Source organism: Meleagris gallopavo, unplaced genomic scaffold, assembly GCF_905368555.1.
Source record: "Meleagris gallopavo unplaced genomic scaffold, MGAL_WU_HG_1.1 scaffold_24, whole genome shotgun sequence".
Classification (NCBI taxonomy): Eukaryota; Metazoa; Chordata; class Aves; order Galliformes; family Phasianidae; genus Meleagris; species Meleagris gallopavo.
In genome coordinates this window covers 26,394-40,579 of record NW_028147038.1, presented here as the reverse complement: position 1 = coordinate 40,579, position 14,186 = coordinate 26,394, and the positions used below count along the sequence as shown (strand labels likewise).

The 14,186-nt window shown below is 58.6% G+C and overlaps 1 protein-coding gene across 1 annotated transcript in view; it reads right to left on the bottom strand.

Annotated features, from left to right (window-relative positions):
- Positions 1–447: 447 nt before the first annotated feature.
- Positions 448–14,186, bottom strand: part of LOC104915764 (serine protease 53-like) — a 31,475-nt gene continuing 17,736 nt past the window's right edge. Inside the window, exons 6-10 of the mRNA XM_085215388.1 lie at positions 13,166–13,385; positions 7,659–7,806; positions 5,434–5,666; positions 3,597–3,730; positions 448–2,034 (exon numbers count right to left, since the gene is read on the bottom strand). Of these exons, the coding sequence (XP_085071514.1) occupies positions 565–2,034; positions 3,597–3,730; positions 5,434–5,666; positions 7,659–7,806; positions 13,166–13,385 (2,205 nt within the window). The 3' untranslated portion in view covers positions 448–564. The remainder of the gene's footprint in view (positions 2,035–3,596; positions 3,731–5,433; positions 5,667–7,658; positions 7,807–13,165; positions 13,386–14,186) is intronic.

The window sequence follows — 14,186 nt, the reverse complement described above, 5'->3', positions numbered from 1 at the left end:
TCCTAAAGTGGGGCTGAGGACCCCCAGGTGTGCCCTAAATGGGTCTGGGGATCCCAGTGTGGGGCTGAGGACCCCCAGGTGTGCCCTAAATGGGTCTGGGGATCCTAAAGTGGGGCTGAGGACCCCCAAAAGTGCCCTAAGTGGGTCTGGGGATCCCAATGTGGAGCTGAGGACCCCCAGGTGTGCCCTAAATGGGTCTGGGGCTCCCAACACGGGGCTGAGGACCCCCAAAAGTGCCCTAAGTGGGTCTGGGGATCCCAACGTGGGGCTGAGGACCCTCCAGAAGTGCTCTAAATGGGTCTGGGGATCCTAACGTGGGGCTGAGGACCCCCAAACGTGCCCTAAATGGGTCTGGGGCTCCCAACATGGGGTTGAGGACCCCCAGGTGTGCCCCAAATAGTGTTTCCCCCCCACACCCAAAAGAAGAGGCAGAGGGTTGTGGGGCTGCAGACCATCACCTCTTTATTGCCGTGTTCTCCACCCCACAGCTGACCCCAAAAAGAGGGATTCATTCCTCTTCAGAGCCCTCCACGAGTTTGGGGTCCTCCATGGGTTTGGGGTCTTCTATGGGATTAGGGTCCTCTGTGGAGTTGGAGTCATCTGTTTTGGTGACCCTACAACATCGAGGTCCTCCATGGGTTTGGGGTCATCCATGGGTTTTGGTGACCCTACAGCATTGGGATCCTCTGTGGCGTTGGGTGACCCTACAACGCTGGGGTCCTCCATGGGTTTGGGGTCCTCCATGGGTTTGGGGTCATCCATGGGTTTGGGTGATCCTACAATGTTGGGGTCCTCCATGGGTTTGGGGTCATCCATGGGGTTGGGTGACCCTACAGTGTTGGGATCCTCCATGGGTATGGGGTCCTCTATGGGGTTGGGGTTCTCCATGGGGTTGGGTGACCCTACAACATCGAGGTCCTCTATGGGTTTGGGATCTTCCATGGGTTTGGAGTCCTCCATGGGGTTGGATGACCCTACAACATCGAGGTCCTCTATGGGTTTGGGATCTTCCATGGGTTTGGAGTCCTCCATGGGGTTGGGTGACCCTACAACATCGAGGTCCTCTATGGGTTTGGGATCTTCCATGGGTTTGGAGTCCTCCATGGGGTTGGGTGACCCTACAACATTGGGGTTCTCTGTGGCATTGGGTGACCCTACAACATTGGGGTCATCCATGGGTTTGGGTGATCCTACAATGTTGGGGTCCTCCATGGGTTTGGGGTGCTCCATGGGGTTGGGTGACCCTACAGTGTTGGGGTCCTCTGTGAGTTTGGGGTCCTCCATGGGGTTGGGTGACCCTACAGTGTTGGGATCCTCCATGGGTATGGGGTCCTCTATGGGGTTGGGGTTCTCCATGGGGTTGGATGACCCTACAACATCGAGGTCCTCTATGGGTTTGGGATCTTCCATGGGTTTGGAGTCCTCCATGGGGTTGGGTGACCCTACAACATTGGGGTTCTCTGTGGCATTGGGTGACCCTACAACATTGGGGTCATCCATGGGTTTGGGTGATCCTACAATGTTGGGGTCCTCCATGGGTTTGGGGTGCTCCATGGGGTTGGGTGACCCTACAGTGTTGGGGTCCTCCGTGAGTTTGGGGTCCTCCATGGGGTTGGGTGACCCTACAACGTTGGGATCCTCCGTGGCGTTGGGTGACCCTACAACGCTGGGATCCTCCGTGGCGTTGGGTGACCCTACAATGTTGGGGTCCTCTGTGAGTTTGGGGTCCTCCATGGGTTTTGGTGACCCTACAACGTTGGGGTCCTCCGTGGCATTGCGTGACCCCCAGATTCTGGGGTCTGCTGTGGGTCGGGGCACCTCCCAGAAATCATCCTCGGGTTCTTCGTCCTCTTTGGGGTCGGGGGGCAGCTCAGCAAAGTACGCCTCGCGCGTCACCCCATAAATCCAGCGCTCATATGGGGCCACGGCGGTGAACGTGGGGGGCTGCCCCATAGAGCAGCCCCCCCCGGTAGCGATCCCTTCCAGGAACCAGATCCCACGTTCCTCACACGCCAGGGGGGATCCCGCATCCGGCTGTAGGGTGGGAAAAGTGGGGCTCAGGGATCCCCCAAATCGCCCCATTGCAAAGACCCCGATGCGAGGAGGGAGGGCCCCGAATCACAAAGACCCCCAAATGAACCTAAAAACTCCAAACTGACCCCATTAAAAAAACAGTAGTGACCCAAAGGAACCCAAGAATCCCCAAAGTGACCCCAGAAATCCCAAATTCTCCCCAAAAGTGACCCAAAACCCCAATGGTCCCCAAAGGGACCCAAGAATCCCCAAAGTGACCCAAAAAATCCCAAATTCTCCCCAAAAGTGACCCCAGAAGTCCCAAATTCGCCCCGAAAGTGACCCCTAAAAGCACACAAATCCACCCCAAACTGACCATGGAGCCCCAATATGACCCCAAAAGACCCCAAAATGGGACTTCATAACCCCAAAAGTGACCCCAAAACCCCAATGGTCCCCAAAGGGACCCAAGAATCCCCAAAGTGACCCCAAAAATCCCATATTCTCCCCAAAAGTGACTCCCAAAAGCACACAAATCCACCCCAAACTGAGCATGGAGCCCCAAAAGGGACCCCAGAGGTCCCTAAGCGACCCCAAAAGTAGCAAAATTCCCTCAAAAGAAGCTTAAACCCCCAAAAGCCCTGGTAGTGACCCCAAAAGGCCCCAAAATGGGACTTCATAACCCCGAAAGTGACCCCAAAACCACAGTAGTGACCCTAAAATCCCCCACAAGGCCAAAATCCCCCATAAAAGGACTCCAAGATGGGACGTGGGGAACCCAAGGTGGCTCCAGAAACTCCCAAAGATCCCAAAAGACCCCCAAAAAGACCCCAAAATGGGGTACGGGGACCCCAACGTGGCCCCAAAGACTCCAAAAAGACCCCAAGATGAGATATGGGGACCCCAAAGTGTCTCCAAAAGACCCAGAGATCCCAAAATAGACCCCAAGATGGGACATGAGGACCCCAAAGACCCCAAAAGGAACCCCAAGATGGGACACGGAGACTAAAGATGACCCCAGAAGACCCCAAAACCCCCCAAAAGGACCCCAAGGTGGGATGTGAGGACCCCAAGGCAGCCCCAAAAGACCCCAAAAGAGACCCCAAGATGGGACAAGAGTGACCCCAAAGACCCCAGGCCTCGAAGACCCCAAAATGGACCCCAAGATGGACCCCAAGGTGGGATATAAAGATCCCAAGGCAACCCCAAAAGACCCCAAAGACCCCAAAAGAGACCCCAAGGTGGGACATGAGGACCCCACAGACCCCAAAATGGACCCCCAAGGTGGGACATGAGACCCCAAAAGACCCCAAAGACCCCGCAGACCCCAAAATGGACCCCCAAGGTGGGACATGAGACCCCAAAAGACCCCAAAGACCCTGCAGACCCCAAAATGGACCCCAAGATGGGACACAAGGACCCCAAGGAAGCCCAAGAAAACGCCAAAGATCCCAAAATGGACCCCAAAATGGACCCCAAGGTGGGACGTGGAGACCCCAATGACCCCAAAAGACACCACAGACCCCAAAATGGACCCCAAGATGGGACACGAAGACCCCCCAGATCCCCCAGACCCCACAAACCTGGCAGGCAGTGGCGTTTTTGGGGACGGTGACAGCGAAGGAATCGTCCACTCCGTCCCCGATGTCCCCACGGGGTTTGGGGTCATCCTTTGGGGTCACCTCCACGCTGAGCAGATCTGTGGGGTCTGCAGAGCCTGAGGGGACAGAGGGGATGGGACCCCATGGAGACCCCAAAAAGTCCCAAAAGGGACCCCAAAAAGGAACTAAGAACCCCAAAAGTGACCCAAAAGTGACCCCAAAAAGGAACTAAGAACCCCAAAAGTGACCCCAAAAGACCAAAAATGACCCCAAAATGGACCTGAGAATCCCAAAGTGACCCCAAAAGACCAAAAATGACCCCAAAATGGACCTGAGAATCCCAAAGTGACCCCAAAAGACTCAAAGTGACCCAGAAAAGGATAAAAGAACCCCAAGGTGACCCCAGAAAGGACCTAAGAACCCCAAAGTGACCTCAAAGGACACAAAGTGACCCCAAAAAGGACCAAAGAACCCCAAAATGACCCCAAAACGATCCAAAGAGACCCTAAAAGACCCCAAGAGACCCAAAATTGGTCCCCAAAAGTCCCAAAGTGACCTCGGAAGACCTCAAAATGACCAAAAAGACCCAAAAAAAGACCTGAGAACCCCAAAAGTGACCCCAAAAGACCCCAAAAGCGATCCCAAAAGTCACAACCATCGTTGGGGTCACCATCTATGGGGCCACCAAGTTAGGGGGCCACCACCTTTTGGGGTCACATGGGGCCACCACTTTTTGGGGCCACCAACTTATGGGGTCACCACTTTTGGGGCCACCATTTTGGGGCCACCACTTTTGGGGCCACCACTTTTGGGACCACCAACTTATGGGGCCACCAACTTATGGGATCACACGTGGTCACCACTTTTGGGGCCACCACTTTTGGGGCCACCAACTTACGGGGTCACCACTTTTGGGGCCACATGGGACCACCATTTTGGGGCCACCTTTTTGGGGCCACCACTTTTTGGGGCCACCAACTTATGGGGTCACACGGGGTCCCCATCTTTGGGGCCACCACTTTTGGGATCACATGGGGTCACCATCTTTGGGGTCACCACCTTTGGGGCCACCAACTTATGGGATCACATGGGGCTTCTATCTTTGGGGCCACCACTTTTGGGGCCACATAGGGTCACCATCTTTGGGGCCACCAACTTATGGGGCCGGCACCTTTTGGGACCACACGTGGTCCCCATCTTTGGGGCCACCATCTTTGGGGCCACCAACTTGTGGGGCCACCACCTTTTGGGGCCACCAACTTATGGGGTCACCACTTTTGGGGCCACATGGAGCCACCATTTTGGGGCCACCACTTTTGGGACCACCAACTTATGGGGTCACCAACTTATGGGATCACACGTGGTCACCACTTTTGGGGCCACCACTTTTGGGGCCACCAACTTACGGGGTCACCACTTTTGGGGCCACATGGGACCACCATTTTGGGGCCACCTTTTTGGGGCCACCACTTTTTGGGGCCACCAACTTATGGGGTCACACGGGGTCCCCATCTTTGGGGCCACCACTTTTGGGATCACATGGGGTCCCCATCTTTGGGGTCACCATCTTTGGGACCATATGGGGTCACCATCTTTGGGGTCACCACCTTTGGGGCCACCAACTTATGGGATCACATGGGGCCTCTATCTTTGGGGCCACCACTTTTGGGGCCACATAGGGTCACCATCTTTGGGGCCACCAACTTATGGGGCCGGCACCTTTTGGGACCACACGTGGTCCCCATCTTTGGGGTCACCCCTTTTAGGACCGCCAAGGGGTTCACCTTTAGTTCCCCCCATCCCTTTTAGGGTCACCCACCGTTGGCAGCCATGCTGGCCCAACACCGCGCCCCCGACGGCCTCCGGTGCTCCCTATAGGGCAGACAAAGGGGCCGCAGCTCCGGCCCTATAGGTAATGGGGTTTCCAGGCTCAATAGGGCCAGGTCCCGCCCGCGCCCCGCAGCCACGAAGGCTCCATGTAGGGCCAGGCGGGCGCCGCGGCGCTTGTGGCCTTTTGGGGTCACAGCCAGCCATAATTCGGCCTCCTGGTGCCTATGGGGAGAAGGAGGGGAGTCCCGTGGGTCCCCAAACCCCAAAGGAACCCCCAAAACCCCACAGATTCCCCATAGGAACCACCAAAATCCTATAGGAAGCCCCAGAAATCCCATGGGAAGACCCAAAGTCCCCAAAGAAACCCCAAACCCCAAAGAAACCCCAAAACCCCACAGATTCCCCTTCAAAACCCCATAGGAACCCCCAAAATCCCATAAAACCCCCCAAAATCCCATAGGAAGCCTCAAACCCCAACGAAACCCCCAAACCCCACAGATTCCCCATAGGAACCACCAAAATCCCATAGGAAGCCCCAGAAATCCCATGGGAAGACCCAAAGTCCCCAAAGAAACCCCAAACCCCAAAGAAACCCCAAAACCCCACAGATTCCCCCTCAAAACCCCATAGGAACCCCCAAAATCCCATAAAACCCCCCAAAATCCCATAGGAAGCCTCAAACCCCAACGAAACCCCCAAACCCCACAGATTCCCCATAGGAACCACCAAAATCCCATAGGAAGCCCCGGAAATCCCATAGGAAATCCCAAATCCCATAGGAACCACCAAAATCCCATGGGAACCCCCAAAGTCCCCAAAGAAACCCCAAACCCCAAAGAAACCCCAAAACCCCACAGATTCCCCTTCAAAACCCCATAGGAACCCCCAAAATCCCATAAAACCCCCCAAAATCCCATAGGAAGCCTCAAACCCCAACGAAACCCCCAAACCCCACAGATTCCCCATAGGAACCACCAAAATCCCATAGGAAGCCCCAGAAATCCCATGGGAAGACCCAAAGTCCCCAAAGAAACCCCAAACCCCAAAGAAACCCCAAAACCCCACAGATTCCCCCTCAAAACCCCATAGGAACCCCCAAAATCCCATAGGAACCTCCAAAGATCGCATAGGAAACGCCAAAACCCCAAAGAAAAACCCCAAATCCTAGAGAAACCCCCAAACCCCACAGATTCTCCCCAAACCCCAAAGATTGCCACCAAACCCCATAGGAACCCCTAAAATACCATAGGAACCCAAAAACCCCACAGGAACCCCAAAATCCCATAGGAACCCCAAAACCCCTCAGATCCCCCCCCAAAAAAACCCATAGGAGCCCCCCAAACCCCACAGATCCCCCCAGACCCCAAACCCTACAGATCCTCTCCTCAAAACCCTATAGGAGGCCCTCCCACCCCAAAACAATGGGATTTCCCCCAAAACAATAGGATTTCCCCCCAAATAGTGGGATTTCCCCCCAAAACAATGGGATTTCCCCCCAAAACAATAGGATTTCCCCTCAGACAATGGGATTTCCCCCAAAACAATAGGATTTTCCTCCAAATAGTGGGATTTCCCCCAAAACAATGGGATTTCCCCCAGAACAATAGGATTTCCCCCGAAATAGTGGGATTTCCCCCAAAACAATGGGATTTCCCCCCAAAACAATAGGATTTCCCCCCAAATTATGGGATTTCCTCCCAAAACAATGGGATTTCCCCCAAAAAACAATGGGATTTCCCCCCAAATAGTGGGATTTTCCTCCCAAAACAATGGGATTTCCCCCCAAAACAATGGGATTTACCCCCAAACAATGGGATTTCCCACCCAAACTATAGGATTTCCCCCAAAAACAGTAGGATTTCCCACCCAAACTGTAGGATTTCCCCCAAAAAACAATGGGATTTCCCCCCAAGCAATGAGATTTCCCCCAAACGTTGGGATTTCCCCCCAAAACAATGGGATTTACCCCCAAACAATGGGATTTCCCACCCAAACTGTAGGATTTCCCCCCAAAAACAATGGGATTTCCCCCCAAATAGTGGGATTTCCCCCCAAATTATGGCATCCCCTCCCCCAAATACCACCATCTCCCCCCAACACCACTCCCCACCCCCCCACCCCACCTTTATCCCCCCCCCCTCCCCCCCCCAACCCCCTCCCCGGCCCCGCCAAGTATTCTGGGACGGCCCCAAATATTATGGGATGGCCTCTCACCCTATAAAGCAATGGGCGGCCGCCAGCACCCACCGCTCCGCCACCAGAGCCCCCCCGCAGCGCCGCCCCCCCGGCAGCTGAAGGCTGATGGCCCAGGGCCACCACGGGGGGGGGGGGGACAGAGCGGGACCCCCCTGCATCCCACAGCCTGGGGGGGACGAAAAGGGGGGGATGAATGGGGGGTGAATGGGGTTATGGGGTCGGGAGGCTGAAATTGGGGACGAATGGGGGGCTGGGGGGGTTATGGGGTCGGGAGGCTGAAATTGGGGACGAATGGGGGGCTGGGGGGGTTATGGGGTCGGGAGGCCGAAATTGGGGATGAATGGGGGGCTGGGGGGGTTATGGGGTCGGGAGGCCGAAATTGGGGATGAATGGGGGGCTGGGGGGGTTATGGGGTCGGGAGGCCGAAATTGGGGATGAATGGGGGGCTGGGGGGTTATGGGGTCGGGAGGCTGAAATTGGGGATGAATGGGGGGTGAATGGGGTTATGGGGTCGGGAGGCTGAAATTGGGGATGAATGGGGGGCTGGGGGGGTTATGGGGTCGGGAGGCTGAAATTGGGGATGAATGGGGGTCTGGGGGGGTTATGGGGTCGGGAGGCTGAAATTGGGGGATGAATGGGGGGCTGGAGGGGTTATGGGGTCGGGAGGCCGAAATTGGGGATGAATGGGGGGTGAATGGGGTTATGGGGTCGGGAGGCCGAAATTGGGGATGAATGGGGGGCTGGGGGGGTTATGGGGTCGGGAGGCTGAAATTGGGGATGAATGGGGGTCTGGGGGGGTTATGGGGTCGGGAGGCTGAAATTGGGGGATGAATGGGGGGCTGGAGGGGTTATGGGGTCGGGAGGCCGAAATTGGGGATGAATGGGGGGCTGGAGGGGTTATGGGGTCGGGAGGCTGAAATTGCGGGACGAATTTGGGGCTGGGGGGGTTATGGGGTCGGGAGGCCGAAATTGGGGATGAATGGGGGGCTGGGGGGGTTATGGGGTCGGGAGGCTGAAATTGGGGATGAATGGGGGCTGGGGGGGTTATGGGGTCGGGAGGCCGAAATTGGGGATGAATGGGGGGCTGGGGAGGTTATGGGGTCGGGAGGTGGAAATTGGGGATGAATGGGGGGCTGGGGGGGTTATGGGGTTGGGAGGCCGAAATTGGGGATGAATGGGGGGCTGGGGGGTTATGGGGTCGGGAGGCTGAAATTGGGGGATGAATGGGGGGCTGGGGGGTTATGGGGTCGGGAGGCCGAAATTGGGGATGAATGGGGGGCTGGGGGGGTTATGGGGTCGGGAGGCTGAAATTGGGGAGGAATGGGGGGCTGGGGGGGTTATGGGGTCGGGAGGCTGAAATTGGGGATGAATGGGGGGCTGGGGGGGTTATGGGGTCGGGAGGCTGAAATTGGGGATGAATGGGGGGCTGGGGGGGTTATGGGGTCGGGAGGCCGAAGTTGGGGATGAATGGGGGGCTGGGGGGTTATGGGGTCGGGAGGCCGAAATTGGGGATGAATGGGGGGCTGGGGGGGTTATGGGGTCGGGAGGCTGAAATTGGGGGACAAATGGGGGGCTGGGGGGGTTATGGGGTCGGGAGGCTGAAATTGGGGACGAATGGGGGGCTGGGGGGGTTATGGGGTCGGGAGGCTGAAATTGGGGGACAAATGGGGGGCTGGGGGGGTTATGGGATCGGGAGGCTGAAATTGGGGACGAATGGGGGCTGGGGGGGTTATGGGGTCGGGAGGCTGAAATTGGGGGATGAATGGGGGGCTGGGGGGGTTATGGGGTCGGGAGGCTGAAATTGGGGGATGAATGGGGGGCTGGGGGGGTTATGGGGTCGGGAGGCTGAAATTGGGGGATGAATGGGGGGCTGGGGGGTTATTGGGTCGGGAGGCTGAAATTGGGGACGAATGGGGTCTGGGGGGGTTATGGGGTCGGGAGGCTGAAATTGGGGATGAATGGGGGGCTGGGGAGGTTATGGGGTCGGGAGGCCTGAAATTGGGGATGAATGGGGGGCTGGGGGGGTTATGGGGTCGGGAGGCTGAAATTGGGGTATGAATGGGGGGCTGGGGGGGTTATGGGGTCGGGAGGCTGAAATTGGGGGATGAATGGGGGCTGGGGGGTTATGGGGTCGGGAGGCTGAAATTGGGGGACGAATGGGGGGCTGGGGGGGTTATGGGGTCGGGAGGCTGAAATTGGGGATGAATGGGGGGCTGGGGGGGTTATGGGGTCGGGAGGCTGAAATTGGGGATGAATGGGGGGCTGGGGGGGTTATGGGGTCGGGAGGCTGAAATTGGGGATGAATGGGGGGCTGGGGGGGTTATGGGGTCGGGAGGCTGAAATTGGGGATGAATGGGGGGCTGGGGGGGTTATGGGGTCGGGAGGCTGAAATTGGGGATGAATGGGGGGCTGGGGGGGTTATGGGGTCGGGAGGCTGAAATTGGGGATGAATGGGGGGCTGGGGGGGTTATGGGGTCGGGAGGCTGAAATTGGGGATGAATGGGGGGCTGGGGGGGTTATGGGGTCGGGAGGCCGAAATTGGGGATGAAATGGGGGGCTGGGGGGGTTATGGGGTCGGGAGGCTGAAATTGGGGACGAATGGGGGGCTGGGGGGGTTATGGGGTCGGGAGGCTGAAATTGGGGGATGAATGGGGGGCTGGGGGGGTTATGGGGTCGGGAGGCTGAAATTGGGGGATGAATGGGGGGCTGGGGGGGTTATGGGGTCGGGAGGCTGAAATTGGGGGATGAATGGGGGGCTGGGGGGTTATGGGGTCGGGAGGCTGAAATTGGGGATGAATGGGGGGCTGGGGGGGTTATGGGGTCGGGAGGCTGAAATTGGGGATGAATGGGGGGCTGGGGGGGTTATGGGGTCGGGAGGCCGAAATTGGGGATGAATGGGGGCTGGGGGGTTATGGGGTCGGGAGGCCGAAATTGGGGATGAATGGGGGGCTGGGGGGGTTATGGGGTCGGGAGGCTGAAATTGGGGGACGAATGGGGGGCTGGGGGGGTTATGGGGTCGGGAGGCTGAAATTGGGGATGAATGGGGGGCTGGGGGGGTTATGGGGTCGGGAGGCTGAAATTGGGGGACAAATGGGGGGCTGGGGGGGTTATGGGGTCGGGAGGCTGAAATTGGGGATGAATGGGGGCTGGGGGGGTTATGGGGTCAGGAGGCCGAAATTGGGGATGAATGGGGGGCTGGGGGGGTTATGGGGTCGGGAGGCTGAAATTGGGGATGAATGGGGGGCTGGGGGGGTTATGGGGTCGGGAGGCCGAAATTGGGGATGAATGGGGGGCTGGGGGGGTTATGGGGTCGGGAGGCCGAAATTGGGGATGAATGGGGGGCTGGGGGGATGGGTCTTGGGTAGGGGCTGAAATTGGGGAGGAATGGGGGGCTGGGGGGGTTATGGGGTCGGGAGGCTGAAATTGGGGAGGAATGGGGGCATGGGGGGGTTATGGGGTCGGGAGGCTGAAATTGGGGGATGAATGGGGGGCTGGGGGGGTTATGGGGTCGGGAGGCTGAAATTGGGGATGAATGGGGGGCTGGGGAGGTTATGGGGTCGGGAGGCTGAAATTGGGGATGAATGGGGGGCTGGGGGGGTTATGGGGTCGGGAGGCTGAAATTGGGGGATGAATGGGGGGCTGGGGGGGTTATGGGGTCGGGAGGCTGAAATTGGGGACGAATGGGGGGCTGGGGGGGTTATGGGGTCGGGAGGCTGAAATTGGGGACGAATGGGGGGCTGGGGGGGTTATGGGGTCGGGAGGCTGAAATTGGGGACGAATGGGGGGCTGGGGGGGTTATGGGGTCGGGCGGCTGAAATTGGGGACGAATGGGGGGCTGGGGGGGTTATGGGGTCGGGAGGCTGAAATTGGGGGACGAATGGGGGGCTGGGGGGGTTATGGGGTCGGGCGGCTGAAATTGGGGGACGAATGGGGGGCTGGGGGGGTTATGGGGTCGGGAGGTGGAAATTGGGGATGAATGGGGGGCTGGGGGGGTTATGGGGTCGGGAGGCTGAAATTGGGGATGAATGGGGGGCTGGGGGGGTTATGGGGTCGGGAGGCTGAAATTGGGGACGAATGGGGGGCTGGGGGGGTTATGGGGTCGGGAGGCCGAAATTGGGGATGAATGGGGGGCTGGGGGGGTTATGGGGTCGGGAGGCTGAAATTGGGGATGAATGGGGGGCTGGGGGGGTTATGGGGTCGGGAGGCTGAAATTGGGGGATGAATGGGGGGCTGGGGGGGTTATGGGGTCGGGAGGCTGAAATTGGGGAGGAATGGGGGGCTGGGGGGGTTATGGGGTTGGGAGGCCGAAATTGGGGGATGAATGGGGGGCTGAGGGGGTTATGGGGTCGGGAGGCTGAAATTGGGGGATGAATGGGGGGCTGGGGGGGTTATGGGGTCAGGAGGCTGAAATTGGGGAGGGATGGGGGGCTGGGGGGGTTATGGGGTCGGGAGGCCGAAATTGGGGAGGAATGGGGGGCTGGGGGGGTTATGGGGTCGGGAGGCTGAAATTGGGGATGAATGGGGGGCTGGGGGGGTTATGGGGTCGGGAGGCTGAAATTGGGGGATGAATGGGGGGCTGGGGGGGTTATGGGGTCGGGAGGCTGAAATTGGGGATGAATGGGGGGCTGGGGGGGTTATGGGGTCGGGAGGCTGAAATTGGGGACGAATGGGGGGCTGGGGGGGTTATGGGGTCGGGAGGCTGAAATTGGGGACGAATGGGGGGCTGGGGGGGTTATGGGGTCGGGAGGCTGAAATTGGGGACGAATGGGGGGCTGGGGGGGTTATGGGGTCGGGAGGCCAAAACTGGGGATGAATGGGGGGCTGGGGGGGTTATGGGGTCGGGAGGCCGAAATTGGGGAGGAATGGGGGGTGAATGGGGTTATGGGGTCGGGAGGCCGAAATTGGGGAGGAATGGGGGGTGAATGGGGTTATGGGGTCGGGAGGCCGAAATTGGGGAATGAATGGGGGGCTGGGGGGGTTATGGGGTCGGGAGGCTGAAATTGGGGATGAATGGGGGGCTGGGGGGGTTATGGGGTCGGGAGGCTGAAATTGGGGATGAATGGGGGGCTGGGGGGGTTATGGGGTCGGGAGGCCGAAATCGGGGACGAATGGGGGGCTGGGGGGGTTATGGGGTTTGGGAGGCTGAAATTGGGGACGAATGGGGGGCTGGGGGGGTTATGGGGTTTGGGAGGCTGAAATTGGGGATGAATGGGGGGCTGGGGGGGTTATGGGGTCGGGAGGCTGAAATTGGGGATGAATGGGGGGCTGGGGGGTTATGGGGTCGGGAGGCCAAAATCGGGGACGAATGGGGGGCTGGGGGGGTTATGGGGTCGGGAGGCCAAAATTGGGGGTTCTCTATGTTGCAACCAATGGGATTTGTGTTTTCTATGGGGCAACCAATGGGATTTGGGCTTCTCTGTGGGGCAACCAATGGGCTTTGGGGTTCTGTATGGGGCAACCAATGGGCTTTGGTGTTCTGTATGGGGCAACCAATGGGATTTGTGGCTCCCTATGCGGCCGCTCACCGGCGCACTTCCCGTCCTCCAGCCCCGGTGGGGGCGCTGTGGGCGCGCCGACGAACGCCCCGTACGGCCCCAGGTGCCTCCGCAGCCACCCGGCGTGTTCCGCCAGCGCTGTGGCCAACACGGGGCCGCTGGCCCGGCCGCAGCCAACGGCGAAGCTCAGAACCCCGGCCTGCACCCAGCGGCCACCCGACAGGCACGACAGGGGGCCGCCCGAGTCCGCCTGGGGGGGGCGGAAAGCGGCGCTCTGTGGGGGAGCTCCGTAGGGAACCATAGAGACTATATAGAGAGTCGTAGGGAACCGTAGGGACCATAGAGAGCCATAGAGACCCATAGAGAGCACAGAGACCCCATAGAGACCCCATAGAGCCCCATAGAGCCCATAGAGACCACAGAGACTCCATAGAGACCCCATAGAGACCAACAGAGCCCCATAGAGACCCCATAGAGCCCCATAGAGAGCACAGAGACCCCATAGAGACCCCATAGAGACCCCATAGAGACCCCATAGAGCCCCATAGGGACCCATAGAGACCCCATAGACACCCAAAGAGACCCCATAGAGCCCCATAGAGCCCCATAGAGACGAGACCCATAGAGACCCCATAGAGACCCCATAGAGCCCCATAGGGACCCATAGAGACCCCATAGACACCCAAAGAGACCCCATAGAGCCCCATAGAGACCCATAGAGACCCATAGAGACCCATAGAGACCCCATAGAAACGCATAAAGACCCCAAAGACCCCATAGAGACCCCATAAAGCCCCATAGAGACCACAGAGACTCCATAGAGACCCCATAGAATCCCATAGAGCCCCATAGAAACACATAGAGACCCCAAAGACCCCATAGAGACGTATAGAGCCCCATAGAGACCCCATAGAGACCCCATAGAGCCCCATAGAGCCCATAGAGACCACAGAGACTCCATAGAGACCCCATAGAGACCAACAGAGCCCCATAGAGACCCCATAGAGCCCCATAGAGAGCACAGAGACCCCATAGAGACCCCATAGAGACC